The sequence below is a fragment of the Myodes glareolus genome, chromosome X, assembly GCF_982192425.1.
Source record: "Myodes glareolus chromosome X, mMyoGla1.1, whole genome shotgun sequence".
Classification (NCBI taxonomy): domain Eukaryota; kingdom Metazoa; phylum Chordata; class Mammalia; order Rodentia; family Cricetidae; genus Myodes; species Myodes glareolus.
Window position 1 is genome coordinate 54,581,803 of NC_142053.1, and position 17,782 is coordinate 54,599,584.

At 44.1% G+C, this 17,782-nt stretch overlaps 1 protein-coding gene and 1 pseudogene across 2 annotated transcripts; both read right to left on the minus strand.

Annotated features, from left to right (window-relative positions):
• Nucleotides 1-1,979: 1,979 nt before the first annotated feature.
• Nucleotides 1,980-12,972, minus strand: LOC125389269 (protein ARMCX6-like; annotated as a pseudogene).
• A 247-nt stretch (nt 12,973-13,219) lies between these two features.
• Armcx1 (armadillo repeat containing X-linked 1) lies at nt 13,220-17,490 on the minus strand. 2 transcript variants are annotated; one of them, XM_048417969.3, is made up of 4 exons: nt 17,334-17,490; nt 16,405-16,484; nt 15,595-15,690; nt 13,220-15,145 (listed from the first exon to the last, which is right to left on the minus strand). In XM_048417969.3, exon 4 carries the CDS (start codon nt 15,012-15,014, stop codon nt 13,623-13,625), a length of 1,392 nt encoding a protein of 463 aa, XP_048273926.3. In that variant the 5' UTR covers nt 15,015-15,145; nt 15,595-15,690; nt 16,405-16,484; nt 17,334-17,490; the 3' UTR covers nt 13,220-13,622. The 2 variants fall into 2 exon arrangements, with proteins under 2 accessions (XP_048273926.3, XP_048273925.3); XM_048417968.3 differs by having other exon boundaries at nt 16,401-16,484.
• Nucleotides 17,491-17,782: the final 292 nt, after the last annotated feature.

The following is a 17,782-nucleotide window of genomic DNA, read 5'->3' on the forward strand; positions in this document are numbered from 1 at the left end:
AGCAAGGACAGCAGCCTGTGCCTTGCCTCTGAGCTGAGGTTGAAGAGGCCTAGCAGTGAGCTGTCACTGAAGACAGCATTGACAAGGCAGACTGGACCCAGACAAGAAGATGCAGGTGTGTGCACAAAATCCTCCTTCGATGCATATCACCAGCCAAAACCTGGAACTCTAGGCTCCAAGGGGATGCAGGTGGTTGTGGTGGGGAAGAGTCCTCCAGCAGCTGTCGAGAAGCAAGAGAGTGTCCCCCAGCCAGCCGAGGCAGTCCAAGGCACGAACTGTGATGGCTGCGTGTGTGGCAATAAGCACAGGCCATTGGCCTCATCCAGTTTCCCAGGACCTTGGAGATGGTCAGTATCCACTCCTGGTTGGACAACTTCCCAGAGTTGGTCCAGGGGCTTGGCAGGCACCCCCAGCTTACTGGCCAGCATGGAATGCTGCTGGGAAGAGGACACAAACAGGAGACTTGGAACTCAAATGGTGTATGGAGGTAGAAGAAGAAATGAAAGCTATGGAGAGACGCACAGAGGAGAGCAGGCTGAAGGCAGGGCACTCTGCAAGGGTAGCCTGCGGATCTCTTGCTTTGCCATGGCTTTGGGAAGCTGACTGCTGCCTCATACATGGCAACCATGCAGGGAAGCTAGGCTTGGTGAGGCAGGAGCTAAGGGGAGTGGGACAGAGGTTTGGAAGTGGACACTGTGTATATGTGTGGGTGAGAGAGAGAGAGAGAGAGAGAGAGAGACAGAGAGACAGAGAGAGAAAGAGAGAGAGAGAGAGAGAGAGAGAGAGAGAGAGAGAGAGAGAGAGAGTTGGGCAGGCCCAGATGCATGGCTCAGTGCACAGGGTCTCCTCTTCCTTGCACAGCTATGTGGATCTCAGAGGTGGAGCATGGCTGTGTGAATCTCTGCAGGCAAGTCATGAACAGCACTGGCGGGGTATTCCTCATATCCTTGTGGGAGTTCCTGGATGCTCTACCTCTAGGGAAGGCTGCAGAAGAAAGGAGGGTCCCCAAAAGTGGAGCAGCTGCCAACCCTCTCACCATGCCAGGAAGCAGTGCTTGGGACCCCGAGGAAGGAAGGGGGCAGGAAGTGGTTTTGACAGCATCTTAAGGGGACAGACAGATATGAACCTAGCAGGGGCCAGTCAAGTGGCAATCTCTGCTGGGAGAAGCCTCCACCACATAGGCACAGGTGGACGACACAGCCACTGAGGGGTACACACAGGAGGCCAGTAAGAAGACCTCTTGCTTCAGGGCTTCCTGGACTCAGGACCCCGGGGCGACTGCGTCAAGGGTGTTGTCTCCCCTACATCTGCACACAGGCCTTGAATCTAGCCCTGCCCTCGCCCCTCCCCTGAGCCCCTCTTGCAGCTCCTTCACCCTGGTGCAGCAATCCCTTTCTGCCCCTGCCTCCTTGAGCACTGGCAAATGCTCCTGTCAGGGAGCAGGGGCCCCAGGCAGCTGGACTCCATGGTGCATTTTGTCTCCCTGCTTGTGCAGACCAAAATCAAAGATGAGGCCCGTGCCCCCTTTCAGTTTTCTTGCCAATCAAAGCACACGAGTTTATTGATGATACACACAGGTAGGGGCTTGGGTGGAGGAGGGTCAGTCAGTACAATGGACAGGAGGGGGTGCATTTCTTTGATTAACATGTGCACTGGTGATGCTGTGATTTGATGTTTGTTATCTACAGTTAGCAGCCAACGGTGATCCCTTTACCTTTTACTGCAGGAGGAAGACTGCAAGGGAGCAATTTACAATGCACTTTTCCTGCAGACTACAAAACCCACAAGTTGCCCACAGTTCCGGGGAGCCCCTGCCTGGCCAAGAAGAGTGTGGCCCTCTTTTTAGCTATTGAAACTTTTTTCCAAGGAGGAGCTGACTGGCTAAGGCTGCATCCTTGCTTGCACCCACTGCAGCTTCTCTGCCCTAAGTAAACTGCTGGGGTCCTGGGTGGATCCAGTCTCCTTCTGGAGACAGCCGCTTATGGGGAGAGGGCTTCTACGAGCATCTCTCTGTTTCCACCTTTCATAAAGAGGAGCAAGAAAGAGAACAGCATTTGGGCAGCCAACACTTCCCCAGCCAACACTGACTTTTCAGACAAATCCATCAGTGCTTCCAAACCCTGAATCTTTGCACATCCACTGCCCTCGGATATCAAAGGAAACTTCAGGTCTGAAACCGACTTGGCAAGCATGTTATTAATAACCATCATGCTTATTAGCAGATTTAATCCGGCCTGCTGCAGAAATGACTTGCAGCAATGTAACACCGTCTCTCGACACACTTCATCGATGGACATCTCAATCTGGTCCTGATTTCCAATACCGGTGTTCAGGTTTTCCGGGACACACAAAGCCTTCTCCCTCACAGTGGTCTGGGGGTGGGGATCCTGTTTGCAATCTCTGAGAGGCTGGCCCAGTGCCTACTAACATTGTGGCTAAGGGGAAAGCCAGAATTTGTGGGCTCGGTGAACATGGTTTTTCCTTGAATGGAAGCACACTTGCTCAGGTCAAGAGCTCAAGTAAAAATATCTTGGTTTCAGAGTTCCAAATATCAACTTCTCTGTTGGTCATGGGGTGATTGTTCTTTATTGATAAGATAGTTTATTTGTCACTTTCTAAATCCTTTTCACAAATTTTTTAATTCTACATTATCCTTGGGACTTGGCTTTTTTCATCCTTGAAATGAGACTAATGCCTTTCATCAGCCCTGCCTTAAGCAACACACGCTTTTGGTCTTTTTTAACTGATTAGTCCTTTGTTGAGGTTGTGGAATAGCATTCTAGCCACTTTGAGACCTGACCTGCAAACCAGGCTTTTGTAGTTCAGCAACAGAGCATATTTCATATCCATGGAAACTCACTGATAGGTCTCATTGGCAATGTTCTCTAGTGACAGTATTCTTGGTCCCATATTACTAGTCGTGTCTCCTGATCACAGTCTCTTAATGCCCTAAAGCAACACAGAAGGACATGCCAACACCTAATCTCCCCCCTGTTCTCCCTCTCTCCCCTTCTCTCTCTCTCTCTCTCCAGTTCTCCCTCCCTTGCTGCCTTCCTCCATTTCTCCCTTACTCACTCCCTCATTTCACAATCAGAACTTGCAAATGCTTCTCTCTGAAATTTTTTCTCACATGTAACACCTGCCTTTTTCTGGTCCTTAAATAAAAAGGAATGCTGGATCAGGGGAGACAAAGACTGAGCGAGGCGGGAACAGAGTTGCTTCTGTGTCCTGTACTCCGAGTGGTCATGACCAATTCCCACACTTTTCCATGTCACACCAAATGCAGGGATTTACCTCCTCCCTTTTCTCAGATTATCTCCAGGAAAATGATCAAGAACGAGTCAAGTCTGGATGTGCACTGGTACAGAAGTCTCGGGGATGCCTCCTCTAGATTCCAGCTTTAGAAGTTGGCCATTTAAGCCCAGTGTGCTAGATGCCTGCATGAAGATATAACTAATTGTGAAGCCCATTATTTTATACAACTAAAATACACTCATAAAATGAGCAAGATCCAGTAATATATGTGAAAATCTCATAAAGAAACCCATTAATTTGCTCATAAACTAACTAACTAAAATGAAATAGTGCCCACCGGTGTTTCCAGCACACCGTCCACCTTGTCTCCCAGTGAGTTTCTGCCTGTGTGCTCCTTCACCACTGCTGTGCTAGTTTGTGCTGCAGCTTCCCAAACCTCTTTCCATAGCTGATGCTGCTTCTGTCCTCACAGAACTAAAGGGAACCAGGATTAGGGGACTAGATGCCTGTTCTGTCCTCACAGAACTAAAGGGAACCAGGATTAGGGGACTAGATGCCCGGTCTGTCCTCACAGAACCAAAGGGGACTAGGATTAGGGTTTTTCTGGGAATGGGAGTGGAAGAGCAGGCTCTACTACACAGCTTCACTTCACCCAAGGTCTTCCCACCGGCTCCCTCCCCAGTCTATTGTTTCCTTAAAGGAGTAAAAACTTCTTTAGTCACAAACATCCTGAGGACGACTTCCTCTTCCCTTCCTTTGGTGTGTGCTGCCCTCTACAGACAGACAAACAAACTAACATCTATGTGTAAAGTCCATCCTTGTTTAGGGCTAGATCACAGGCTACAGAGCCAACCTTTTACTAACTTAGGACTCTGTAGAACATTTCCCACATATTGACCCCAGATTCCCAAACCAGTTCCGCCCCCTCAACTTCATGGACCATTTGCAGAACTAAAATGAGCTCGGTCCACCATATTCCCAGGTAATCAACATTTTCTTACCAAATTATTCATAACCTGAGAAGTTCCTTTTTTTTCTTTTATGTGGCCATAAAAAACATCTTGTTGAGGCCAACAAGAGCTGATAGCTGGATCAAAAGAGCTTTGCTCCACCGTTCTTCGTCACCTAAGATCCAAGCCACCAATGAGCCCTGCTCTCCAGTATCCACTCCCACCAGCTTTTGTCTCTCCCATGCTGGGTTTAAAGGCAAGGCCAGCACACCAACCCGATCCGGTGTTGCTTTGGTCAGAGTATTTTACTATAGCAACAGAGATGGAACCAGAGCATTAGGTAAAATAATACCCCTCTCCCCAGTTTGGAGGTACAGATAAAGCCAGTCACAAGTAGCTTGCTTAAAGCAGAAGGTTCCAGAGCCAATAGCTGTAGGAGCAATTCAACCATAATTTTGACAAATTGATTGATCCTCGGTATGAACTAGTTAGAAAATAAAAACTCCTAGACAATTCCTCTTTAAAAAGTATAGAAGAGGGGCATGCTAACACAGAATCTCTCTCCTCTTCTCTCTCTCTCTCTCTCTCTCTCTCTCTCTCTCTCTCTCTCTCTCTCTCTCCCTCCCCCCCCCTTCACTTATTAAAAAAAGGGAGGTATTAAAAGTACACTTTAATTGATTTTACCTCAAAACCAAAATAGGTTTTTTCATTGAAGACAAGAAGAAAAGAAAGAAATCCATTCACGGTTCTTGGCAAGGTGAGACAAAAATAGCGACTGTAAAGTATTGCCCGAATGATGGCCCTCTCTAGCGAAAGATTGGCCTTGTCATCTGATCCGGAGCAACTGGCCAGCCCCAGCAGCTGTCTTCTATGAAAACTTGAGGTACTGGGAAGGTTCACACCTTGGAACTTACTACTCAAAAACACAGAGGGGCTTCCCTGTACAGATGCCCACATTCATGACAAAAGCACCGACGACTCGGGAACAATAATTCTGTTATGAAGAAATACAGCTGTTAATCAAGAAACTGCTGTAATAAAATGGCAGCATATAAAACTCCCAAATCCCATTTCTATAGAAAAGCAGTGCAAGATGGGTAAATCTGTCAGAAACAGGTTTATTGGAGTTGTAGAAACTAATCAAAGCTTTACACCAGTCAGAAAAGTCAAGAGAGAAGGAAGAGCTGAACTTCAGTAAAAGAACTCGGTAACCTTAAAGAAACCTGCCCCTGTTTCTAGTCCTAAAAATAGCAAAACAGACTATATTATTGCGAATCTATGACTATTGATTTCTCTTGTTCCGGTGAGTCTCTGAAGAACCAGCTCAAAGAGCTTTTCTTTCATTCAGAACACTTCCAAAGATGAATTGTCTACTTTAGGGACATTTATTGAAAATGTGTAAAGGCAAATATTTTTATTCACTAATGCCTGGGGTGGAGAAAATCAATTAAGGTTTAAAAAACAGACTGCATCAATTGAGTGGAAATCCTGGGGAAAAGATGTTCTGAGGAAAAAGACGCTGGTAAAGCTCCAGCCGGTTTCTGAAATCCATAACGCACACACAGATCTAGGGACGTTATTGAGCATGGTGGCAGAAATGTTTAGTATCATCCCTCCAAGCATAAGCTGGTGTATCTCTGCGAGTTTGAAGCCAGCCTGCTCTACACAGGAAGTTCCTGGCCAGCCAGGGGTACCTAGTAAGACCCTGAATAGAATAAAAATATAAATAAAAAGACCAAGATGAGCCTAATCTCTCACTTCTGACTGACCCTTAGGTGCAGAATGAGAAAAATGTGGAAGTAAAATCCAAGGAAAGGTTCTAAATTATGCAAATGAGTCTTTCAGGTGTGCCCACAACGCACGTGTCCATGTGAAAGCAATAGTATGTTTTGTTGATTTGATTGGATTTGGTTGCAAGTGTTGAAGGAAATCTCTATTGACTCAGTAGCTGAATGTTAAACTAATGGAACATTCATTAAAGGGGCTGCAGACAAAAAAGAGTATAGTTTTTTCAGACCAGTTTAGTAAAATGAGCAAGCAACAAAAAGTCACCATACTTCATAGCAAAATAGAGCCCCGTGAAAGCAGCAGAGTCTCATTTCCAGTTGCGAATATAAATCATAATGTGTGTTTGGGGCTTTGTTTTTATTTTTAAGAAAAAATATATTGAAAGGCATGAAAACATGAGACAATCTGGCCAACACACAGGAAAGCAATAAACTAACACGAGCATTCCGGAGGAAGCCTGCCATTGAACTTACTAAACAAAGACTGTAAAAACACGAAAAAGGAAAACTAATGTTACTTTCTCAGTAAACTCAGAAATTCAACAGAGATAGAAACTGAAAAGGGAGGAAGAGGAGAAGAGGCAGGAGAGTGACGGGAAAGGGGAGAGGAGAAGGGAAGGGAGAGGAAAGGAACTCTCAGAACAAACATTTCAATAATTACAATAAAAAATCAGTAGAGTGATAACAATGCATCTGCTTAGGTTTTTAAAAAAAGGTCTGGTGAACATAATCATGGGAAAATTAAAATTATGAACTCTGAATAACAGAAAGCAAAGAGAAGAAAGGAACCTGAACACAACCTAAGCAATCCCAGGACCACCATCAAACAGACAAACATATTCATATGGGAAACTCTGAAGGAGGAGAGAGAAATGCAGTTCTAATACTCAGGAAATGAAAGGCAGAGTATCTCACAAGTTCAAATCCAGGCTGGGCTTCAGAGTGAGTTCAAGGTCAACTCTGGCATCTTAGTGATATCTTTCTCAAAGTAAAAAGTACAAAAGCGTCATGAATGTGTACAGTTCCATCTCTTGCCTCATATGTATGAGGTCCTAGTTTCTACACCCTGTATAAATAAGTCAGTGTTCTCCTTTATTTGGAAAATTCTTCAAACCATGATGTTTTAAACCTGAAAACTAAGAGAAATTTAAGAAGACCAAAATAATTGAGAGGGTAGACCATGATACTGGACTGGTAAACTAAATATCATAAATATATTTGTTAGGTATTTATTTTGTCTTAAGCCAAACCTCTGCTGATGCAAATGATCCCAATCAAACCAAATTAAACCAAATAAAATATGCCCATATTTAATAGATTACCTTACCCCTGGGTGACCCTGGGAAAACAAGAAAAGGAAAAGAGAGAGAAGGGGAGAACACGCAAAACCCGGAGACCATGTGTCCATTCTCTGGGGGAGGGGGCAGAGATCACTCTTGTGGGAGTGATCCTGACCTTCCCTGGGGTGGGGTTATCATTTGGAGGGCTTTCTTGATCCTCCCTGGGGAGGAGTCACCATTTGGCAGGCTTTCTTGGAGATGAGGTTTGGACTGAGGCAACTCCCAGGGGAGGGGGCTTATGCCAAGAGCTGGGGTGAAGCCCCCAGGCAAACAATTCAGACTTTTTGTATAAAGGGGTGTTAGGGAGCTGGGGTGATGCTTCTGACCAAACAACATTAATTTTTACCACATTGGTCTGTGGATTCAGTGCAATCCCAATAAAAATCCTAAACTGTGGATGTTTAACAAACATTGTTTAAAGTCTATGTAGAAGGATCAGAGTGATATAGCCCTGGCCTAGCATGCCTGAGTCCCTGCATTCAATCCTTGGTTCTAAAAAGAGAAACCTAATGTGGAAATGGAAAGGGTCAAGAATAACCAAGATAATCTTGAAAGTTAACAATCAAGATAATCTATAGTATCAAATTTATATTATGTTATATTATATTATATTATAAAACTATATTAACTATAACAAGATGCAAGGACATTGAAGCAATGATAAAGGAATAGAAAGTCTAAAATACACACACACCGACGTAACCAATACAAAGGTGACTTGGCAATGTAGTGGGAAAAGAATGCTCCCCTCCAGAAACAGTTCTGGGTCCAGCAGATAGCCACTCAGGAGAAAAATGTAATCAAGATGCCTTGCAAAATAAACTGCAAGCGAATTATAAATCCAGATTTGAATGGCAAAACAACAAAGCTTCTACAATATAATGTATATAATCTTCATGGCATTATAATATGGCAAACTTTTGAAGAGACTATAAAATTCAATGAAGAAAAACGTCGATGAAATTTCTCTTTATTGGGGGATATTCCTGGGCTGAGCCTGATGTTGTACACATGTAATCCCAGCACTCTGGAAGCTGAGACAAGGGGATATTATGCTTGCGTTTCAGGCCAGTTTGGACTACATAGTGAAACTCTACCTAGAATGGAAAGGAAGAAAGGGGCTGGAGAGATGGCTGAGCGGTTAAGAACATTGGCTGTTTTTAAAGATCATCTAGGTTTGACGGCCAGAACCCACATGGTGGCTCACAACCATCTGGTAATGCCCTCTTCTGGTGTCTCTAGATACCATGCACTCATGATGTACAGATATATACGCAAGCAAAATATCCATGCACATATTCATGCAAAAATGTTTTTAAATGAGATAGCTTTCTATATCAAGATAGAGATATGATTATGTATGTGAAAATCGAGCAACACAACCTAATACCAATACTTGATAAAAATGATTTAAAACTACTCATATCTTCAAGATTTAACTATGCTTTAGTTGTTATATTATAGTGTCTATTCTTTGTAATGCACAGATTGACAGCATACATATTATATGTTGGGTAAGAGGACTGGCCAACACATTTTATAATACTCAAATGTGCTGATTAGCACATTTATCGTAATGCTTCCTGAGGGGAAAATCGTATATTTGAGCACTTCAATTGCTGACTCCAAAATTTTGGTCCAGACCACTTTTCCAAACTAAATCATTTTCAAAGCCCTAAGTATGGTGTATCCTATCTTGTGGTCCTTATAGAGCCCTTCATAATGGACTCTAATGTGGTAGAAGGAGGAAGCCCTAGAGGGCTGCGAGAAAGAAAAACAAGAAACAGCCATGTGGTCTGGTCAGTGTCCAGCACGGGCATGTGTGCAAGCTGTCACGTACTCAACTGACCATATAGCTCCCCTGAAACCCCTTGCCTTTGCCCTCCCTTCTCATTCTAGCAGTCACTGCCTCCTACTCTAAAAGAGCCAAATCACGGTGTTTTTAACTAGAAGACACAAAAAAATGTATAAAAGTCACAATCTTTGAATAGTGAAGGGTTAGGACTTTTGGGACTTATATGCCCTGGGCCTTGTTGTACACATAGAGTAAAACTGTTCCCCAGAACACAGCCTGGGCATTTCTTCCCTTGGTTTCCCACAGCAATCACATGATTGTGAGCATAATGGCATCCCCTTCCTACTTCAATTTATGTGCCAACCTAGGCCCATTGGACTCTTGCCTAATCCTGGAGCCTGGTTAACTGCTTTATTTTCTGGCCAGAAGAAAGAAAACAAAGATTCATATGCTTGGACATTCCTAGAGCCCAAGTCATTGCCACCCTGTTTCCAGCTACAGCTTGAGTTGTCACATGACATGGAGCTACCTAACAGGTAATGGAGGCACAAAGCTAGCCTGAACCCACCCATGGACTACATAAAGAAAGAAAGAAAGAAAGAAAGAAAGAAAGAAAGAAAGAAAGAAAGAAAGAAAGGAAGGAAGGAAGGAAGGAAGGAAGGAAGGAAGGAAGGAAGGAAGGAAGGAAGGAAGGAAGAAAGAAAGAAAGAAAGAAAGAAAGAAAGAAAGAAAGAAAGAAAGTCCTGTAAGGCAGACTTTGACCAAGAGATCAGACGCTTGGGAAAGGTGACAGAGGCTCGGGAATGTAACTCAGTAGCAGAGTGTTTGCCTGACTTTATCCCAAGCTCTGGATTGTCTCTCTAGCACCACATAAAATAAAAAACACGCACGCTTTACATTTCCTGCCACTGACCCTGTTCTCGGGAACCACAATTTCATCAACTGAGCTTTGAAAGATTGTGTCTAGACAGTAACAAACTTTCCTGTTTGCTTTTCATCTATGCTTACCTTAGCTCCCCTTTTTCTTTACTCGTGTTTCCTCATCTTGCGTATCCGACTAAGGTGTCACCAGGTAAGGTTTTGTTTCTGGCTCTATTTTCAAGTCCTGAGCAAAGAAATCACCAGACTTTTAATTTTTAATGACATAAGCTCTGTGGTAAAAGACAGAACTTCGCTGCTCCTCAAAGGTAGCAAACATAAAAATAAGGTTTGTATTATGGAATAGAGCGACATGTCACAAATAGTCAAAGCCCGTTGTCTGGGAAACTGTATTGAAAACAGATGTTTACTTGTAATAAACATGTTTAGCTATAACCAAAGTTTTATTTTTTAGATTTATTTCTCTTATTTTAAGTGTGTAAATATTTTACCTGCATGTATGTCTGCATCATGCGCATGCCTGGTGTCCATGAAGGCCAGAAAGGGTGCTGGGTCCCCTGGGACTGGACTTACAGGGTGCTAGAAATCACACCTGTGTCCTCTGGAAGAGCAGTCAGTGCTTCTAACCACCGAGCAGTCCCATAAGCAATATTTTCAATAAAAACATTAAATACATTTATAAAAATAATAATATATTTTATGAGATCCTAGGGATTCTATAGTATGACCAAAACCTAAAAGCTAAAAAGAAAAAATAAGGAAATGTCAGTCACTAATCACATTTTCAGGAAAAAAAGACATAAACATAGCTAAATGAAACAGTTCTCCATCATCTCCAGCCTTTGATGGGAGCAATAGCTATCGGAATTGCCCAAATTCCAGACTGTTAAATAAACAACCTTCTATGAAGACGCTGATTGTAATCTACATTGATCTTAGGGAGAAAATGTCATAGCAGGAAAAATTAAGAACCTGTTGTGCTTATTAATTCTATTTCGCACAGTAATAAATTATCGTTCCGGACTTTATTTTCAAAAGGAAGTCCCATTTTATTTGACAACATGCTATACCCTCTGCAAGCTCAGCTAGGCTCAGTAAATGAGGAGGCCACAAGCTCAAACAAAGCTGCCTTTATTAGAGCTCCTCTTTCACCTTTCAGGATGGTAATGGTAGGCCCACTCTCAAAAAGGGATCAAATTACAGTTGCAGGAACCTAGGCAGGCAGAGTTAGCCCTCCACCAGGACTTCCATCCCTGGCCTTCCCTCCCAATCCTCCCACACCCCTCTTCAAGCACACACATTGCCCAAGCTCTCAACACAAACCTGACAAGGCCCCATTGGAGAGGGTGAAGCACTGTAGGTTGTAAATACCCCTTCCCTGCCCCCACCTCGCCCTTAGCCTAAGTACACAGGAGACCTACAACAGAGCTGAGACTGCTCTGGCTTAAAAGCAAGGAAGAGCCACAACTTAAACAGACAAACCAGGGACAAACTTCAGTCTGGGATGCGCTGTAAATGTAATGTAAGCAGCCAGCAGGAAAAAATAATCTTATGTTTTCGCTATGTTCAAAGCCACTCTCCAGAGAACCTAGCAAAACCAGAGAGTCAAGAACATGAAATGCATGTCACCTACATCATTTGTCTACCCCACGCTGGAGTTTCTTTAGAAACAAGGTTGATGAAGAATGAATTAAAGAAAGAAAGCCTGTTTCCTGAGCCTTGCAAAGTTCGGCTTTGTGGGGAGTGGGGATGATTTAACCTATTGAGCCCCATTCTTAGAAAATTATCCTTGAGTGCACATTTAGATGAACACAGATCCGAAAACTGTTTGATTTGAAAATCAAAATAGCAGGCTATCCCCTGAGTCTCTTAACATCATCCTATAGTGGCATTTCACTTGTGTTTTAATAAATAAAACTTGCCTGAGGATCAGAAAAGTAAAACAGCCACACTGACCAGTCTTACAGACTGGCAGCAATGACACACACCTTTCATCCCAGTAGCCACACTAGTTTGCCACAAAAACCAGGAGGTAACAGTGCATGCCTTTAATCCCAGAACTAGAGAGGATTATAAAACGGGAGGAGAAAGCTCTCGGCCACAGTCTCATTCTGAGATTCCTGGAGGCAGGATCGCCATTTCGAACTAAGGTGGAGGTAAGAACCAGTAACTGTCTGTTTTGCTTTTCGGATCTTCTGGTTGAATCACAATTTCTGTCTCTGAGTTTTTATTAATTGTACTTCATCATCCCTAAAAAGAGAAGAAATTGACTTCTCCCTGAACTGCTCCACAGACAGTCACAGCCCGGGATCTTGCTCTTCCTAAAATGACAGAGACCTGCAACCTTCCAGGGAAATGCAGGGATGTCAGGAAGTGGCCTGGCCACACCCCACACTAGGCTCACCTAGCACTTGTTGGATCCATCTTATCCTATAATCAACCTAAATAAAAATAAATAAATAAAAATGAAACACCAGATAGAGATTAACCGAAGAATACTGATTCTTATTTGAGAGTAACAGGGGACATTACCACTCGAATCCACAGAGCACAGTACACCGTGGACGTACTCAAAGAGTCTGAGGTGAGGCAAACAATAATTCCTGGCCCACAGTGATTGATAAGAAGCATAGCACCAATCAAGTGTTGAGCAGAGAGCTCCTGGGCAGACAACCTTCTTAGAGGGCTCTTTGTGTCAGGTTTAGCTACATCTACACATGCCTGTGGTTCTGCTAATCTTCTGTGACAATTATTCTCAGACAGTTGTCTGTAAGAATCCTTCCCTAATAACCTCTCAGCTCCATTGACGCTTTATGAATATTTCTATAAGGACCTCTTCTTTAATCCTGACACAGGTTCACCAGCCTGCTCTCTGAAGCTGGAGTCCTACCTCCAGGCCTTTCTTCCACCAGTCCACCCTCAATAATCTTCAGACCCTTTGATTCTTATTCTTTACACTCACCCATCCCCTTAAAACATTCCCAGGGCACCACTGTATACAGTAGTTTCTGCTGCCTCTTAGCACCGATGATAGGAAACTTTTGCCTATGACTAGATCTTCTGGGTTTTATAAACATACAAAAACAGTCTTTAATTTTATTTTCTCTCTCTTTCTCTCTCTCTCTCTCTCTCTCTCTCTCTCTCTCTCACACACACACACACACACACACACACACACATACACACCTTGAACCCAAGGATGAAGGCAATGTCTTTTCTTTTCTCTGTTGCTTAAACATAACTTTATTGAAAAAGCACAACTCTTAGACGAACAGATTTAAATCAATACAAAAGTATAGCTCATTTATGACATATAGTTACTTCACTGTCAGTTTGGGCAACCAATAAAAATATCTCCACCTAAGTAAGCAAGTTGAATTCATAAATGCTTTCTTTATGCAAGCTCTAATATGTATTTGGCATATTTAAGATGCTCAGTCTAAAGCCAACATCAACGGCTATTGATAATCTGTGATGCTCATTATCCCTAAATAGCAGCTCAGAGAATCTCTTTGCCACGCAAGCACAATGAAAATCGGAGAAGTTACAAAGCACATTGTCCCCACGTGCAGACTGAAGAAACGTTACTTCAGCAGGGCTTGGGGCACATGACAAATTACAGTTTGGTTAGCACTTTGAGAACTTTCACTTTGACCACCAGATCCTTATGATTGGCTAATGCTCTGATTTTCTTAACACAAACTCCAGACTCCTTGAATAAAAAAAATAGCGAGCTCCTGCTGAATTCTTTCCGGGAGGATGCAAGCCCTTCACTTTTTATGTTGTCATTTATATTCTCAAAAAGGGTAAGGATGTTAAGAAGAATCTCTCTATCCCATTCCTTGTTAAAGAGGGAAATCAATTCTGATGGTACTTTACAACTGACCAGCTCTCTTGTCATGGCTGGATTTTCAGTAAAGTTTATAATTAGTTTCATAGTCTGGATCTTGGTGAAGTGATTTCCCAGGAATAACAAGGCAAAAAAGTCTGGAAAAGAATAGGAAAGCAAATGTTGGTAATGATTGGTCACAGTCATGTTGGTTAGCAGTCTCAGTCCGGCCATCTGCACAGCTGAGTCCAGGCGACAGACCATGGTGTCATCACACACTTGACTGATGTAAGCCTTAATCTTGCCCTGATTTTCGGAATTAACACTCAAGTTATTAAGGGCATTGTAAGTCTTTTCCCTAATTATGGGATCTCTTGTTTTTATCAGTTTTGCGATAATTGGGACCCCACCCAATTCACGTATGGCATTTTGATTAAATGAATATGCTGCGTTGTTACCCAGTGTGACCAAGGCCACCTCCTGAGTAAAAGGGTCATTTGTTCTCTCCAAGATGTTAAGGACCTTTTGAAGGTCAGGAGCACTCAGAATATCATCAATTTTATAGGGAAAGCTGAACTTGCCCCTGCGTACAGGCCACGTTGGGGCTGGTGTCTTGGTGCTCTTACTTCGATTCTTTTTCTTTGGTTTTCCACTTGCCCTGCTTCTAGCCCTAGAGCCACTCCTGCCGGGGTGGCAACCTCCACCCCTGCCTCCTGGGCAGGGCAAACTCAATGCCAGGGTCCTGCTCCCAGAGATATTAGCAAACCTGATCCCTCTGCCTGCCTTTGCACTTGCCTGTTCCTTCAGGATCTTGAAAAGGGCCTTAGCCTTAGCTTCTAGGCCACCTCCACCCTGGGATTCTGGGGGTGCTTCCTTCTTTACACCTGGACCATTCTCAGGTTCCACATCTACATCAACCTTGGCCTTTGAGTCATCCTGAGGTTTGGCTCCTGCCCCCACCCCAACATTAACCTTAACTCCTTTCTCAGTTTTGCCCCCAATTTCCCGTTTGTCACTACAAGACTCTTCCACCTCTTCCTCCTCTTCTTCCTCCTCTTCATCATCCCACAGTTTCTCATTCTCGTCTTTTCCCCAGGTCAGTCTGTATACACAGTAGCAGGCACCAGCCCCAATGACCATGCCCGCAGCCACACATCCAGCTTCCCGGGTGCGGCCCATGGTACAGCTGGGATGAGTTCCTTAACCTGGATGCAAAGCTGGCTTGCTCTGGTCCACAATATTCCCAGGTCAGGGGCAAAGTCTTCTGATTTTGTAGGTAGGAGAAGCTACAACCGCAGATACAGTGAGACCTGGAGGGAAAGAAGGTTTCAGACTTGTGACTTATTCAATTGTGCCTTTGTACATAAGTAGACCAGATCACTTGCCTGCAAACATACAAACATAACAGAGATACCGGCTAGCATTGGGGACTTGGCATCCTCTTCACTATTCCTTTCCTTTATCTGGAAGCAACTTTGTGAGTTTTCCAAACACCCAGATTCTCCAATCTTATGTTCTTCTACCCATCCCAAGAATGCTAAATTGAGGGCTGGAGAGATGGCTCAGAGGATAAGAGCCTGCTCTTCCTAAAGGTCCTGAGTTCAATTCCCAGCAACCATATGGTGGCTCAAAACCATCTGTAATGAGGTCTGGTGCCCTCTTCTGGCCTGCAGGTATACATGGAAGGAATGCTGTATACATAATAAATAAATAAATATTTTTTAAAATGCTAAATTGATATGTTGCTTATGATCTTTACCCTTCCAGATGTCCTGAGTCAGGGTCACAGGGTCACCCTCACAAACACTACCAGAGATCCCAGTAGTCCCTTCCTTCTTTCCAGTTTCTTGTATATCTGCAAACAAAAGAATACAGAGGTCTGATTGAGAATTCAAGAACCAGATAAATCACACCCAACACAGGATATATATCCATCTTCCAGGCCCTTGCCCTTCACTGCAGTCTTTCTTAACTTCTATTACCTTCCTCAGTGCACAGGAATATGGGATTATCTCCTTACCCGCCCCCCCCCCATGATAAGTCTCCTGCTCCCTCCCCACTACTCTGTCACTTCTTCCAAAGATGACAATATGCACCCTGCCTTGTAAAGAAATGGACAGCAGTACCTAGAAATGAAATAGGCTGTAAGTGCAGCCACACTTGCTTCTGCCACCCCGACGATCTTAAAGACAGCCTCTCACTCTATTGGACGCTTCCCACCGCTCTGTGAGATTTCTTTCCTCCCTCATCTCAGTTTCTAAGTTCACCAAACTTAAGGACTAACAAACTGGGTGCCTATTAGACCAACACCAAGGACACTATACCACACAGTATTTTAGAATAACGCCTTCCCCATCTCCAACCCAACACTCTCTACAGTTATTCCCACCTAACCATCTCCTTCTCAGCTTCTTATCTGCAAAATGCTTCCCTTGGTAAGCTCAGGACCAAAGCAAAGAGATGCAGAGAAAGTCTAAATCCACTCTAGTTCATTTTCATCATTATTGTCTACTCCCGTAGCCCTCCTCCCTGCACCCCAAACAGTATCATCACACTTGCTCTGACCTACTTGATTCTGGAAATCGTTCCTGCCTCCCTGCTCCTCCTTTGGACTGGTCTTCAGGAGCAAGATCCAACAGATACAGGCGCCTAAGCAGAGACAGAACACAAAACTTAGAACGTCTTAATGCCGGCGTTCCCAAATCTGGGACCTGGATGGTCAGACGGCTTTCACGTTTTTATTTCTCACCCTACCCCCAGTTCTCTGGACTCCGCTGACACCACCCTGGCTCTATACTACTACATTCTGGCACTCCTTTCTGCGGTGGTCGGCCATTTTCCCAGCAAAAACCACACCCCTTTGGGAAGCGCAGGGCTGGAGGCGGGCCCAGCGAGTAAGAAAAACTTGAGCTATGGAAGGTGACAGATCTCTTCTATTCTCCCCAACCCAGCCCACCCCCAAAGATAGCCATTTTTTTTTCTGTAGGACTATGAGAGCTGTTCTTTTTCCTGAGGCGGGGACATGTAGATTGCTAGAGTCAATAATGATCCCGAGTTATGATAAAGCCCTAAGCCATCACCACCCTTTTACAGTCCCTAGGCAATCTCAGCTTTAGGCTGACATGCAGAAATTCGATGTCGATTATCCCTTAACTCCTGAAGGTACTGCGCCCTACTTAATGACAGAGAATAACACTCTTCACTGCTTCTAAATTCTGTCTTTGTGGATGGATACATGCACCAATCCATAATAGTTACCCTTCTAGATTCAGAACATGCCAAAGACCCCCCCAAGCCCCCAAACCCTCATCTGGGGTCTCCCCTGAAATCTCTCCCTCCAATGTCCACCGTTTTTTGTTTTGGGTTTTTGGCTTTTTGTTCTAAGAGGGTCCGAAGACACTGCAAGTGCGTGAAGAAAGCAGACTGAGTGGCTAGCATCTCTGTCAACAGCTACCCACAAGACAGCGATCCCAGACATGCCCCATCCGTAACACAGACCTGTTGGGATTCAGGCAACTTCTCCTGCTTCCGCAGCACGCCTGCCCGCTCAGAATAACACAGAAGAGCAAACAGCAAACGTAGACCAGAATTAGAACGATGTCTGCACACGTCGGCTTTTGCTCACGTGAGGGTCACGTCACCAGTGAGATCAGGACACAACTACACTCCCGCCAACACTGCGACAGGAGGCAGCATTTCCCCTTCCTTCCCTGCCACACCAGGTCCTGTTATTCATTTCCTCTTTGTTTTGTTCCCAAACTAGGAGCTTTTGTGGTTAGAATTTGCCTTTCTATGGTTAACACAGAGGCTGCTTTGGCCTTTTCTTCCTCCTCTAGGAATAATCCTGGCTTTTCTCTATTTCTGCCTCAAAAGCTTTTCCCTTCTTCCCTCCCCCTTTCAACTGGGAAAGCCCAGCGTTTCCCCAGCACTCCTATACCAAACAGGAT